Below are 14314 nucleotides of genomic sequence, written 5' to 3'. Positions count from 1 at the left end.
ATAACCTCAATTTTGCCTCTTGGCCTACAAAGACCAAAATGTTTACTATTTGCAGACCTCTGTTGTAGAGGAAGGAAAATCTGAGTAGGAAGTTAGCTAGTAGAAAGGAAGAAAGATTTCCAGCCAAAGAAGACAGCTTGGGCATATGAGTGAGAACCAATAGAGTATGTGAAAAATAGTAAAATTATTATATATCAAATAATACATCATGCTTTGTTCTTGCCTTTTTGAGCCAATCAGTAATACCATTTTATTCCAGAAGATGGCTCCCTTTATTATCCCAAAATTTTATTACGAAAAAATTTCCTACAGAAAATTTGAAAGAATTTTATAGTGACCACTCACAAACTCACCACTTTGATTCTCTTATCAACATTTTATTATGCTTGTTTATGCATATGTATCCCTCCACCCATATTAATTTTTGATGTATCAGTACACCTCCTATATACTTAACCATATATTTCATTAGTTGGTGCTCACTCAATATTTACTTACAATTTCCTTTATTAAAACAAAATTGACATACAATAAAATGCTCAAATCTTAACCAAACATTTCCTGAGTTTTGACAAACTGTGTATTAACTCTAAACTCATAAAGATATAGAACATTACCATTAACACAGAAAGTTATCTTATATCCCTTCCCATTCAATCCTTCCCCTCCCACTCAGAAGCAACCACTGGTCTGGAGTAAAGCTGCTATAAACATTCTTGTATAAAGTTTATTTTTCCTTTAAAAAAATTTTTTCTATTAAAAAATAATACAGGTGGGCGGCCAGTTGGCTTAGTTGATTAGAGCACAGTGCTCATAACACCAAGGTCACCGGTTTGATTCCCACATGGGCCAGTGAGCTTCACCTTCCACAACTAGATTGAAAAACAAAAAAAAACGACTTGACTTTGAACTGATAGGTCCTGGAAAAAACACATTGTTCCCCAATAAAAAAACAAAAATAATTTAAAAATATAATAATACAGGTGGTATGTACTCTTCCTATTTTTCAGGAATGAATTGTGAGACTTAAATCTTTTCAATCCAAAGCAATTGTTTGAAACTTTTTATCATGGAAAAGTAATTAAAAGAGTATGTAACAATACAGAGATTATTTTAATGAACCCTCCTACCCAACACCCAGCTTCAACTATTATCCACTCATGGTCAATCTATTTTTCATCCATGCACTTACCTACTGGACCCTCCCTCATATTATTTTAAAGCAAATCCCAGCCATCATGCTATTTCATCTGTAAATATTTAGTATATATCTGGAGATATAAGCTTTTTAAATCAAACATAATCACAGTACAATTACAACACTTAAAGTATATGTTAATATTAAAACTCCAGTCAGTATTTAAATTACCCCCTGGTCTGTCCCGCTTGTTTGTTCAAATTGAGCCTCAAATGAGATTCATACATTTTAATTGGTTGAGGAGGCTCTTAAATTTCTTTTAATCTATAGGCAGAGCCATCTTCAAGTTGTGCAACTGGTGTATTCACGAAGGGCCTGCACTCAGGAGCATCCCATACTTGGGGTTTAATGCTCTGCAGTTATTGTCTTGAAAGTCTTAATAATATTGTCTTTGAATTTGTGTTTTGTTAAGTGAAGTACAGTGGGATAACAGAGCATGCGCCCTGAGCTTGGAGACTCAGCTCACATGTGGGCTTACTTCCTGGAACCTCCTCACTTTCTAGGAATGGATCCTGGAAAGTCGCTGGTTCTACAGTCTGCTGATGCCAGCCTCCGCCTGTCAGTCTCCTCTCTCCAAATCTGGCAGCGCCCCTGTGCATTCCACAAGTGGCTTGATGCCCATTCCCATCAGGTCTCCAGGTACATAGCACATCCCAGGGTACTGCCAGTTTGCAGTGGGTTGGGCCAGGAGGATGGTGGAAGGAGATGGCTAGCTACACTTTCCCATCTTTATTAGGAGACAGCATGTTGGTCCAGCTACTCGAAGGAGGGGAACCCTAGAGCTGGTGTGCCTTGCGTGTTGCAGTCCACACGGCAAGTCCCAGAGCAGATCCCTGGGCACCTATGAGGGCCTGCACAGGCCCCTGCAAATGTCCTCACCTCAGGGAGCATGACGTCAAATATCAAATGAAAAAAAAATACCATGAAAGGTCAAGAGACAGATTGCAGAAGAAAGGAAGTAGCTTAACATGTTAGTACCTTTAACAGCATCGTTTTCCTGCTCTTTGCAAAAAGGACCCCACACTTTCATTTTATACCGAGACCTGAAAATTATTTATGCAGCTAGTCCTGTCCATAGGTTCTTCCTCTCTCTCTCTCTCCCCCCCTCCTTTCAATTTACATGTTATTGAAGAAATTAAGTCACCCTGTAGATGCCAACTGCATCCCAGTGGAGTCATTTCACATGTCTCTCTGTCCCCTATATTTCATAAATTGGTACTTACATATGACGACTTGATTAGATTTTTGTTATGTATTTTCTTTTTTTAATTATTTTTTATTTCTCAATTGCAGTTGGCATACAATATTATATTAGTTTTAGGTACAGCATAGTGGTTAGACATTTATATAACTTAGGAAGTGATCCCCCCATTAGTACCCACCTGACACCATACATAGTTATTATAATATTATTGACTATATTCCCTATGCTGTACTTTACATCCCCATGATTATCTTGTAACTATCAGTTTGTATTACTCAATCCCTTCACCTTTTTCACCCAGACCCCCCTAGATATTTTTAAAGAATACTTTATAATTTTTAAGAATACTTCATAATTTTTAATGCTGTATAATTTTTAAACCTGGTAATTTTCTAAGCCAGTTACTAGACTTTGCTTTCAAAGCCATCCCTGAAGTCAATGCCTGAGAGTCTTAGGATTGATCAGCCTGCTGGGAATTATGGTGGTATATTCTAACAGAGGCAAGATCCTTCCTACACCTGAGAAGAGAATGTTATTGGAAGAAAACACTCAGAATGCACTTACTTGGTTTCTAGGTGTGGTAAACACAGAGATGCACTTTCCAGATCCTTCTGCAAGCAAGGGCTTGCTGCCCAACAATGGGCATCGTGGTCAGCAGCATCCTCCAGCTGTCAGCAGGGTCTGGCTCAGCTGCTGAGAACCACCTAACAGGTCGTGACTCTCACCTTAGGTTGTGACTCTCCGGGGCAACCCACATCTGGTGACTAAGCAAAGTGGGGTTATAAAGAGGGTTGATCATTTGGCCCAACATGGGATACTCTGACAGGCAATAATTGTTCCAGAGCTCTTGGCAGGGCTGACTGACGTTTAGTTGGGCCTGCAATGTATTTAACTTTTCCTGCCTAATACTGCTTTCTCCCCCTTCTTTCACAAGAACTGATCCCTAATAAATATCTTGCACCCTAAATTCAGTGTCCGTAAATGCTTTCAGAAAAGCCAGCCTGTGACACTAGGTGATGTTATCCCACATATTGTATTATCTACTACTATAGGCGCACTACTCCTAAAATACATCCTATTGCAAACACTCCTCTGAACTTGTTTAACTTCCCACTAAACCATTCCACCTTAATATCCTATCGACATCTTAAAATTAGCCTTTCCGAAACTGACTCTTTCCCCCACAAACATGGTCCTTACTCTTATCTGTCTTTTGACAAATGATACCACTATTCACTAAGTCCCGATCTTCACAATTTCCTTACCTCCTGTATTATCTATTGCTATGTTAATAAATGATTCCCAAATCATAGTAGTTTAAAACAATAAACATTTATGATCTCACAGTTTCTATGGGTTAGGAATTCAAGAGGGTTTATCTAGGTGGAAATGGGAAGAGTAAGGAACATGTTCTGCCCCCAGAGCTTCTGGAGGGAGCACAGACATTTTGATTCCAGTACAGTGACAATGATTTCAGACTTCAGATTTCAGGCCTCCAGCATTGAAAGAAAATACATTTCCAATGTTTTAAGCTACCAAGTTTGTGCTAATTTGGTATAGCAACCATGGGAAATTAATACAGAAGGTGCGTATGTATAAAAGGTGAAGAAGCAGTGAAGAGAAGAATGCTGTTCTCAGGACGTATATAGAGTTGAGAAGAGCTCCAACTTTGGTTCCAAATTGCTCCATAAATAAATAAGAGAATGGAGTAGAGCTGAGCCTTTTGCCTATAAAAGAGAATGTAAGAATAAAGTCAGCAAAAGTTTATGGATGGTGTTGGAAACTTGTGCTTTATGACAGAACGTAAAATGTTTTTAGGAATTTCTGTATAATTTCTTATTCTAAGAGTGTTTGAGCACAATTTCATTTATGATACACACAATGTTACAAAGAACCATGAAATGAAATACTAGCTCAAGAATGCCCAACACAAAAGAAGAATTAAAAGGCTAAAATCCTTAAGACCCAGTTTCCCGCTTTAACTCCACCGAACTAGTCAAGCCAAACATAATTTTGAAGGTCAATAAAGCAAAATCTTTCTAAAATGCTTGGAAAGAGTCTATAAATTCTGGGGTTCTGTGGAGCAAACAGGACCAAATTCCTGCAGGTAAATCTTGGCTCCACCCTCTACTTACATCCAGCCTGACTCAGAGCTTATAGAAACCAGAACTATTCAGAAAAAAAAAATTATTTTCATTATCAAACATTTGTTTAATCAGCAGTGATTTAAAACAAAGAGTTGGATGAATGTCAGAGTTGATTAAGTTCATTGAGCCATGAAAGGCTGAGGCATTTATCTGCCCATAGTCTATTTAGACAATATCTTTCTGAAGTATACCAGGTATTCTCAACAGCTGATCACATTTGGTCAGGCTGTCAAATTTCTCCTCTTTGCTTTGCTTTTCAATTCCACCTAGATCTCTGTTAACTCATTCTTAAGACTGGTTCCAGCATAATTGTACAGCTTTCTTAACTTTAATGAGCCACCTTATCGGATTTTCCAAATCTCTTCAACTACCTCCTTACATAAAGTTTGTAGGGTAAGGCTGCTTATACAGATAACGTAAATCAATCATATTTCTGTTTCCTAGGATTGCCTCTTACCACGCCCCATCCATCCTATGCTGAAGTATATCTAGCATTACAGAAGGTTCGAGAGATTAAGGCATTGACCTTCGGGTAGGTCTGATCAGAACTCTCTTTTCCAGGCGTCCAGGCAAGGGCTTTGCCCTTCTTTGTGCAACCACTGGCCCCTGAGCTCCAATGGGAAACAGCCCCGCAGCCTCGCTCTTCCCCTACCGCAGTCCTCATTCTGCGGTACTAAGGCGCTGACAGCGCTTACGTAAACAGGGATTTTGTAAATTGAATGAACTAGTGTATGTAAATGCTTTAGCATTAGTCCTGGCACAGAGAAAGCACTCAATGCATGTTAATTATAATGAATGTAACGCGCCATCACGCACGACTCGATTCGCACGGTTTGGGAGACAGTTCAGATGTCATTTTTTTTGCAAATGGTGAAACTATTAAAATGCAATGTTTTTGATTGAGGAAATGGGCCAACACGGAGGGCAAAAATGTGATTTTAAGTTTGACCTGCGGGGTATTCGTCGGTGGGTCACTCAACTATAAGAGGGAGAATTCGCATTCCTGCAGCAGGATGATGGCTTTAGGACATTTGACTGTAGGGGAGAGTGACTCCGAAACCAAGCGCCTGCCTCCCTGGGTGACTGTCACTACCCTCTCACCCGCGGAGCTTCCGCCGCCTCCTGCAGAATTCCTCCGGAGGAAAGCGGCCGCAGCTAAAACCTAGATAAGTCGCCTGGTAGTCGTGACGTCATCACCAAGCGCCCGGGTTAGACAAGGGAATTAGGGGAGGAGATTGGCTCCCCGCGACCTTAGGAGGCCTTTACCCATGATCCTCTCCTCTTCACCATCTTCCCTTCTTTCCGGCAGCCGCAGCCATGAAGTAAGCAGGAGCCCGGCATCCTAATCCGCTTGCATCTTGGGGCAGAACCCCTCTCGGGCGTCCTGGGTATGGCTTCTCATCGTAGACAACCCCTCCTAATGGGCGTTCGCTTTTCGTTACAGGGTCGAGCTGTGCAGTTTCAGTGGGTACAAGATCTACCCCGGACACGGGAGGCGCTACGCCAGGACCGACGGGAAGGTGAAAGGCCGCGTCGGCTAAACGCGATTTCTACTTTTAAGAGGAAAGACCGATCTGATTCGGTCTTAGCGGTGTCATTTAACACATCATTTCGTGGTCCCTGAAAGGCTTGCTTCGGGGACCCTGTGTGTAGTGGTTGTAAGGATCAGAAACCTCTAAGTGAGCCATTCTTGATCTTTGATCCAGTGTGAGTCAGGTCGAAAATTAGGAGTTTGTGTAAGTAATGTCCCGGAGTGAGGGAAATGGGCCACCGAGGTATCTGGGCGTTTTGTGGACGCCCACCAGGTCCTCTCTTGGAATCCCGGAAGGGACAGGAACTAGCTGCCTCCCAGCATTTGACCGTCCCCTGCGACATGAGTTTAGCTTTGTCTGTTCTTGAGAAAAGACAGGACCAAATGCAAAGAACTTGGAGGTGACACCTAGTTAACTGCCAGTTGTGTGACACAAACTACTGGGTTTCTGGGCCTCGATTTCGTAAAAAGCACAGGATAAAACTAGAATGTTAGCTAAGGATTTCAAGCTCAGCCTTTTCCATTTTGTGTAGTTGAGTAGGTAACTTCTATATTTTGAACTTGTCACGACAGGTTTTCCAATTTCTTAATGCAAAATGTGAGTCGGCATTCCTTTCCAAGAGGAATCCTCGACAGATAAACTGGACTGTTCTATACAGAAGAAAGCACAAAAAAGGGCAGTCGGTAAGTGATGTGGGGCTTTCTCTTAATTTGTTTAAATGCTGACCTTCAGTTGCTGGTCTGTAAAATTGTAACTAAATGAGAGGGTATGTAAATGTGCTCCTAAACTGCAAAGCTTCAGTGAAGTGAAAATGATTGATATTAACAGTGCCTCCTTATACATCTTATTAGGCTTACAGTAAATACCAAGTTGAAATTTGAAAGTGTCCCTTTGTCCAAGTCAGATAAATTAACGTAAAGCATACTTGGGTTATAGGGCACCATGGAAGTGTTTAAGGTGTTACAGTGGGTGGAAACTAAGTAGTTATGGGAACGTGGTTTTGATTATTTTTATAGGATTTATATATTTATAAATCCTTTATATATTATAAAGGACTTTATAAATATATTTATATATTTTATAAGTATATTTATATATATTATATTTTATAAAGGATTTTATAAATATTTATATATTATATATTTTTATAGGATTATTATTTTTATAGGATTAATCCTACCACAGATAATCAGTAGAATCGGTAGAATACTAGTTCTCAAGAAGACTGGGTGTGTTTTTGAAGTGCTCTTTTAACTTGACGGAAATTTACGACAAAAACTTGAAGTGCCAAGGTAGTAGGGTTAGTATCGAGGATGCTTGCTGGAGTGTTTAGACTCATGGGTGAAAGACATTACTAGATATTGTGGGAGTTCAGAGGAAGGAAAAATTTAGTTCTAAACTAATTTAAAAGTGGGTTTGACACATCCAGTAGGATAGCTATTATCAAAAAAGGGAAATTACAAATGTTGGTGGGGACGTGGAGAAATTGAAACCCTTGTGCATAGTTGCGTTTTAAGATGGTGCAGGCACTGTGAAAAAGAGTTTAGCAGTTTCTCAGAAAGTTAAACAGAATTATTGTATGACCCAGCAATTCCATTTCTAAGTACAGAACCTAAGAGAATTTTAAGCAGGAACTTACACAGATAATTTGTATACTGATGTTTGTGACACTATTATTCACAATCACCAAAAGGTGGAAACAATCTCAAGTGTCCCATCAGTGGAAGAGTGGATAAGAAAATGTGGTATATAAATGGAATGTTTTTCAGCCTTAAAAAGCTGACAGCCAGACAGCCAGCATGAATGAACCTTTAAGATACTAAATAAATAAGCCAGACACAAAAGAACAAATACTGTATGATTCCACTTTTATGAAGTACCTACAGCAAATTCATAAGACAAAAAGTAGAGGTTACCAGGAGAGAGGTGAGGGAAGAAGGAATGGGGAACTGTTATTTAATGGATGCAGAGTTTGGGATGATGAAAATGTTCTGGATATGGATAGTGGTGGTTATTGCACATAATTGTGGGGTATTCAATGCCATTGAATTATAAACTTAAAAATGCTTTAAATGTGCAAGTTAATGTTATGTATGTTTTACCACAATAAAAAATATTTTTAAAATGGATTTGAGAGAAGGAAAAATATAAACAAGTAAAAGGAGCATTTTAGTTAACCACAAATGTGCCCTATTTTCTCTATATAGTCTGTTTAAAATTTTAAAGGTATTTGGCATATCCCTGCTTTAGAAAATAGTTCTTCAGATATATTTTAATTTTTCTTGGACTAAGCGGTGCGCTGCAAGATCTTTTTTCTTAGAAGCACTGTAGTGTAGGTTTCCAGTATAAAATCTGCAGCAAATGGTTGGATTGTACTGTCTTGATTCCCTGACGCTTGGTGGCTCTTTCCTGTCCTACGTGATTTTCTAACTTGACTGTTTCTACGAGTGATCATACTTTGAGTAAAAACAAAACAGGTGAGTTGAGGTTTGATAATTTTTTTCCAAAAGTAAGTTCTTTAAATGGTCTTATTAAAATCACTTTTAAAGTACTGGCCAGTTAACTTCCTCAGAGTTTAACTTTCTGTCTCTTTAAAGTAGTAAAAAATAGCCAGGATTTGTAATAGATGGTTCAACCAATCCATAATAAAAAGGCCAAGAGAAGGTTCCCCCGTCCTCATATGTGATGATTTAGCTACAGCAGGAAGAGGGTTTTCATCTGACAGTGCTGGTACCCTGACTTCCACCCTCCAGAACGTGAGAAATTAATGTCCATTGTTTGTATGCTTCTCAGTCTGGTATTTTGTTACAGCATCCCAAATGGACTTGGACAAATATTAATCGTAAAAGACTTCACATCCCCTGCCTTAAAGACTTACTCATTTCTTCCCCAAATTCATGACGCAAGGTTCATAAGTGTGCTCCCCATTTTTTTGTTTTGTAGGAAGAAATTCAAAAGAAAAGAACCCGTCGAGCAGTCAAATTCCAGAGGGCCATCACTGGTGCGTCTCTTGCAGATATAATGGCCAAGAGGAATCAGAAACCTGAAGTTAGGAAGGCTCAACGAGAACAAGCTATCAGGTGAGGGAGCCTTCATTGTCAGCATTATTTAGGTTTAATATCAAGTTTATGACATAGTCTAAATGATTTGTTGAAATTTCTATATGCAGTTAACTGCAATTTCTATGTTACACTGACTTGGTGGTTAATGACATTTGGTGACAAACCCTTTGAATTTATCCTGAAAATTGGAGATGGGAAAGGAATATGATAATTCCATTTTTCCAAACACTCTAGCTCCTTGTTAATAAGCTGTACCCTTACCTTAAGTATGCTTTACCTTAAGTTATTTTTAATCCTACAGGGCTGCCAAGGAAGCAAAAAAGGCTAAGCAAGCATCTAAAAAGACAGCAATGGCTGCTGCTAAGGTAATTGTGGTATTGTCTTAGATTTCTTATTTAAAACAACAGGAAAGGGTTTTTTTTAACCCAAATTGTGGTAAATGAAAAGTTTCAAGTTTTTAAAGAATTTGGTTCAGGGCTCTAATGGAAATAATGTTCATAGCTGGTTTCTGGATGTTTTGTTTCTTAAAGTTTATTTTGAAATAATTTGTTGTCTCCTTAGCTCATCCAGTCTGTGACAGTACCTTTGTTTTTCATTTATATTTCATAGAAAGGTGGACTTTTAACTTTGGGGGAGGGTTCTTAAGAGTAGTATTAGGAATGTCATTAAATAGGAAAGCAATCTAGGGTACATGTAGAATTTGGACATAAGGGAGGATAATTGGTTAAAAAAGGAAGTTGCATGGGAAAATACCACATAATGTGTTATCTTTTTACAGGCTCCCACAAAGGCAGCACCTAAGCAAAAGATCGTGAAGCCTGTGAAGGTTTCTGCTCCCCGAGTTGGTGGAAAACGCTAAGTTGGCAGATGAAAATGTTAAATAAAGATCTGACTCTTAACTAGATTGTGGCAGAATTTTGTGAGAGTTCCTTTCTCTGGAGTAAGACCTCCCTAACATAAGCCTCTTAGTCGGAGAGATGTTAAGCAAAATGCTGTCAACAAGCTCTGAGTGGTTAAATGCAAGCTTTGTTTATCTGAGATGTAGGGCATGTTACACACACTATAGTCTTAACTTTTTGGTTATAGCTGTAAGTACTAGGGTGCCGTGTAGGTTTAGTCTGAGTTGATGGCTAAAGAGGCACTTTTTCTTATAACTTGTGTCTGCAGAAAGTAAACCTTTTTAATGAATTATTTTCTTAAGTTATCCTTTTCCATCAGTAGACACATTTATATTATATTGGATTTGCCTTTTCGCTGGTATCTCAACCTATTATTAGCTAATAGCTGAGTTATAAGTGCTTAAAACTATCAGCTGTATTAATCTGCTCTTGATTTCAGATTAAGAAATTGATGTAAAGAGCACAACTTCTTGAGTAGAATGTACTTAAAAATTCCCTAAGCAGTTTGTTGAACTTGGAGTTTGGCAGAGCCGTAGTTGAAATTGTAAACATGTCTGAGTAGCATACTGATGTTCAAGAGGCATATGTATATAAAATGTGATATGGGAAATAGTAATCATAATTTATGTTAAGAATAGGCTTGACTTCTACAGAAAGTAGGTCATTGCTACATGCAAGGATACAATAGCGAACAAGCCACATCCTCTTGATAAACATGCTTTTTCACATACAGGAATACTAGGTGAATGCAAAATACGACATCAACACTTCCCCCCACCTCTGTTCTATCCAAGGTGATGAAATTGATTATTCTTTCTAGTGCTTGTTAAATTCAGGCATTGTTTTAGATGTTGATAGTAACAAATCAATGAAACAGTCCCTTTGGGGAAACTTAAGCTAAAAAGATGTGTAAAATCAACATAGATATGCAAGACGTATTGATTAGTTTTTGCTTAGAAATATTAAGATTTTGCTTGAAAAAATCTTTGTTGTGGTAATGTTTTCTTTATGAAAATACAGGGGGCAGCCACGGATGGCTCAGTTGGTTAGAGCATGAGCTCTGTGAACAAGGTTGCTGGTTCGATTCCCACATGGGCCAGTGAGCTGCGCCCCCTCTTACCCTCCCCCTGCAACTAGATTGAAGGACAACGACATGGAGCTCATGGACCCTGGAGAAACACAGTTTCCCCGCCCCAAAAAGAAATGAAAATACAGGGAAAATAAGATTATTTGTGAACAAGGAAAGGTTAAAATCAATCAAATACCCACTGTGAGTACAGAGCTACAGGTTCCACTTTTTGGAGACAATAAAAATGTCCCCTTTTAAAGCACTGCTTTTCTGGTCTTAATGTCTTAATAAAGTAGAACTGCCGGTTCTGATTACCCTTAAATTCTGGGGAGCCTGCAGCCCAGAAAGAGCTAGAGAAAAATCTATCCCAGATAGTCCCACTGACATCTGTGGAGACGGCGCCCCCAGTTCCTGTGGCTTGTCCAGGATCCCTCAGGTAATTCATTGCTCTGCTGTTTGCTTAGCATAAAAACGGGAAGAAATCACAAAGGCAAAGATAGATTCAATTTCAAAAAACGGTAGTTTCTATATGCCAAAAAATATTTTACACTTAATTAAAAGGCATATTGCAAACTTAGAGCAACTATCATAATGTTAATTGCCTTATATATGAAGAACTCAAAAATTAGTTTTTGTCCCAATAAAAGCCAAGAATATAAATTGATAATTCACAGAAATCAAAATGTCCATTAAACGTAAAATTTTCACTGATAAAAAATGGGGTACCAAAATTTGATTAGCAAAAAAAGTATTTTTCATTATCACTACTGATGAAAGTTTATTTTGATGTGTTTTACATCTTTTGGGATCCTGGTCTACACTTCCATTTTGTACTGTATTACTGTGTTTCCCCGAAAATAAGACCTAGCTGGACAGTCAGCTCTAATGCGTCTTTTGGAACAAAAATTAATATAAGACCTTATATATTTACTATAGGTCTTATAGTAAAATAATATATAAGATTGCATCTTAAATATTAATTTTTGCTCCAAAAGACGCATTAAAGCTGATTGGCTAGGTCTTATTTTCGGGGAAACGGTAACTATTTTGTCCTCATTAAGTTTTCCAGGAACGTCATTTTAATGGCTGCGTCATACCTGCCCGGTGAAGAGAGGTGGTATTGACCCAGGAATCCCTTGTTGACATTTTGTTTGTACCATTTCCACCATTGCACATACATAGCATTGCCCTGATCTTCATGTATGTGGATATTTTCTGTATTTTGGGTGGTTCTTTAGATTCCCAGAAGTTTAATGACTGGATTAATGGGCATAAAAAAAAGGTTTTCTAAACATTTCCAAATTATAATACTGTTTTCAGGAAAGGTACAACGGCACCATCCGGACCAGCCTTTCTCATTGCTATGCTGGCAACATTGGACGTTCTTTTTTTCATAATTTCAAAAACTTAATTGCTTTTTGAATAGATGATGCATGACACACACAGGTTACAAACTGCAGACTGTTTCGAAGGGTTAAGTGGTGAAAAGTCAGTGTCCCCAGCACCAGTTCCCTCTCAGAGAGAATGTAACTCTTCCTGTGACCTGGTCACTTCAGCTTGTATGTTTTACCAGCCCTGACAAGGACTTTGCTTGCTTTTTCTTTTTTTTAAATCTTTCAACAACATTTATAGGAACTTGCTCTTTTTATTGTGGTAAAATACACAACATAAAATTTGCCATCTTGAAGGTATTCAATAATGTTGTAAAGATTTTGTTGGGTATCCGATGGACATGCGTCCTATTTGGGAGACCACCTCAGGGATACTGTGGATACCTGATCATGGCATTGTACACCAGAAGCTAAACATTAATGAATGCCAACTATAATTTTATATATATAATGTGATGGTTCAGTGTGAGGTCGGAGGGACAGTGTGAGGGATATAAATGATGAACGTCTAAGTATTACCTTGTCTTGTACACCTGAAACTAATAAAAAAAAAATTTGCCATCTTAACCATTGTTAAGTGCACAGTTCAGTGGCATTATGAGCATGCATATTTTTGTGCAACCATTTCCATCCATCTCCAGGACTTGGCCATCTTCTCAAACTGAAACTGTCTCCATTAAACAACTCCCACCCTAGCCCCTGGCATCCAACCCAGCCTTTGCTTTCTTTCCTGGGAATTTAACTCTGGGGACCTCATGTGAAGAGATTCACAGTATTGGTCCTGCTGTGTTCTTTTCAATGCCTCATTGTTTTCCGTGTTTATTTCTGTCTTTACCTTACCTGCTGTCACCACGCAGGAGAACCTATGGGATCCATTCCTGTGGGTGGAGCCTCTGACGATCAGGTCCTGACCACTGTGGGCCCTGCTGACTGCCCTAGGGGGGTGTGCTAACAACTCCCTAACAGTACGGGTGCCTGCTCCCCCCCACACCTTGACCTTGCACCATTTTTTCAGGTCTCCAGCAGCCTCAACTGCCCATATCTGGAGGCTGCTGCCCTCTGGCCCTGGCCAGCAGCCCCCTCCAGACCTGTTTCTCTTGCATACTGAACCCCTAGAAGCAGACATTCATTTTGGAGGTTCTGTCTGGGTGCCTCAAGTATTGGAAGTTGCTGACCATGGTGGTGGCTGCCTATGTGCAGGATGGCTGGCTCTGCCTGTGGGCCGACAACCTCTTCCCAGGGAAGGTACCTGTCCCAGCTGGTCCAGTTAGGATCACCCCCATCCCCACCTCCGTGTCCCTGCAGACCTGGCCTACCGCCCTTGCCTGCTGAACGTGGCGCATACGTGCAGCAGCAGCAAGCTGTACAGCAGCATAGACCTCGCAGCAGAGGCACCCGGCATACGCAGAATGCCTGCTGCTGGCCTTTCAGCAGCAGTTCCTGGAGGGCTTTCACCGCCCTCACCCTACTCAGTCCTCTCAGTTGCCTGCCTGTGGGTGGACCAGGCTCCACCTTACAGATGTGGAAACAGACTCCAGGCACACTGAAGGCCAGGCTCCAGGGGACGGCCCTTGGGGCCTGTTGCCCCATACAGAGCCTGCAGCCTCCAAGGTACAGGATTCTGTGGGAATTCTGGGGTATTGATGAATTTTCATACCCCATTTAGCACTATGCCTTTGCCCATTATATCACCTAATTAAGAGGGACATACATGGGACTGTGGAGCCAAACAACGGGCTGTCTTTGAAAAGGTAAAAATACTGGTGAAACAGATTAGGTCTCTTGAGATCTCACAGGCGGGGTTGCCATTTG

General features: G+C 39.8%; 1 protein-coding gene across 1 annotated transcript; it reads left to right on the top strand.

Moving 5' to 3' along the window:
* Window positions 1-5760: 5760 nt before the first annotated feature.
* RPL24 (ribosomal protein L24) lies at window positions 5761-11372 on the top strand. Its single transcript, XM_081026787.1, has 6 exons — window positions 5761-5871; window positions 5994-6069; window positions 6654-6764; window positions 9025-9161; window positions 9445-9508; window positions 9922-11372. The coding sequence occupies exons 1-6, from the start codon at window positions 5867-5869 to the stop codon at window positions 10000-10002; spliced, it is 474 nt and encodes a 157-aa protein (XP_080882913.1). The 5' UTR covers window positions 5761-5866; the 3' UTR covers window positions 10003-11372.
* The last annotated feature ends 2942 nt before the right edge of the window (window positions 11373-14314 follow it).

Source organism: Rhinolophus hipposideros (assembly GCF_964194185.1).
Source record: "Rhinolophus hipposideros genome assembly, chromosome: 2".
In the NCBI taxonomy this organism is placed as follows: Eukaryota; Metazoa; Chordata; class Mammalia; order Chiroptera; family Rhinolophidae; genus Rhinolophus; species Rhinolophus hipposideros.
Note: the sequence above shows the minus strand (reverse complement) of the source record. Positions and strands in the feature narration are given on the sequence as shown.

What these genes read in the sequence shown, in the direction of transcription:
- RPL24 (XM_081026787.1), top strand. An exon ending in AGCACAAAAAAGGGCAGTCG is followed by an intron (nt 6,765 to 9,024) that starts GTAAGTGATGTG and finishes TTTGTTTTGTAG; the next exon opens with GAAGAAATTCAAAAGAAAAG. An exon ending in CAGCAATGGCTGCTGCTAAG is followed by an intron (nt 9,509 to 9,921) that starts GTAATTGTGGTA and finishes ATCTTTTTACAG; the next exon opens with GCTCCCACAAAGGCAGCACC.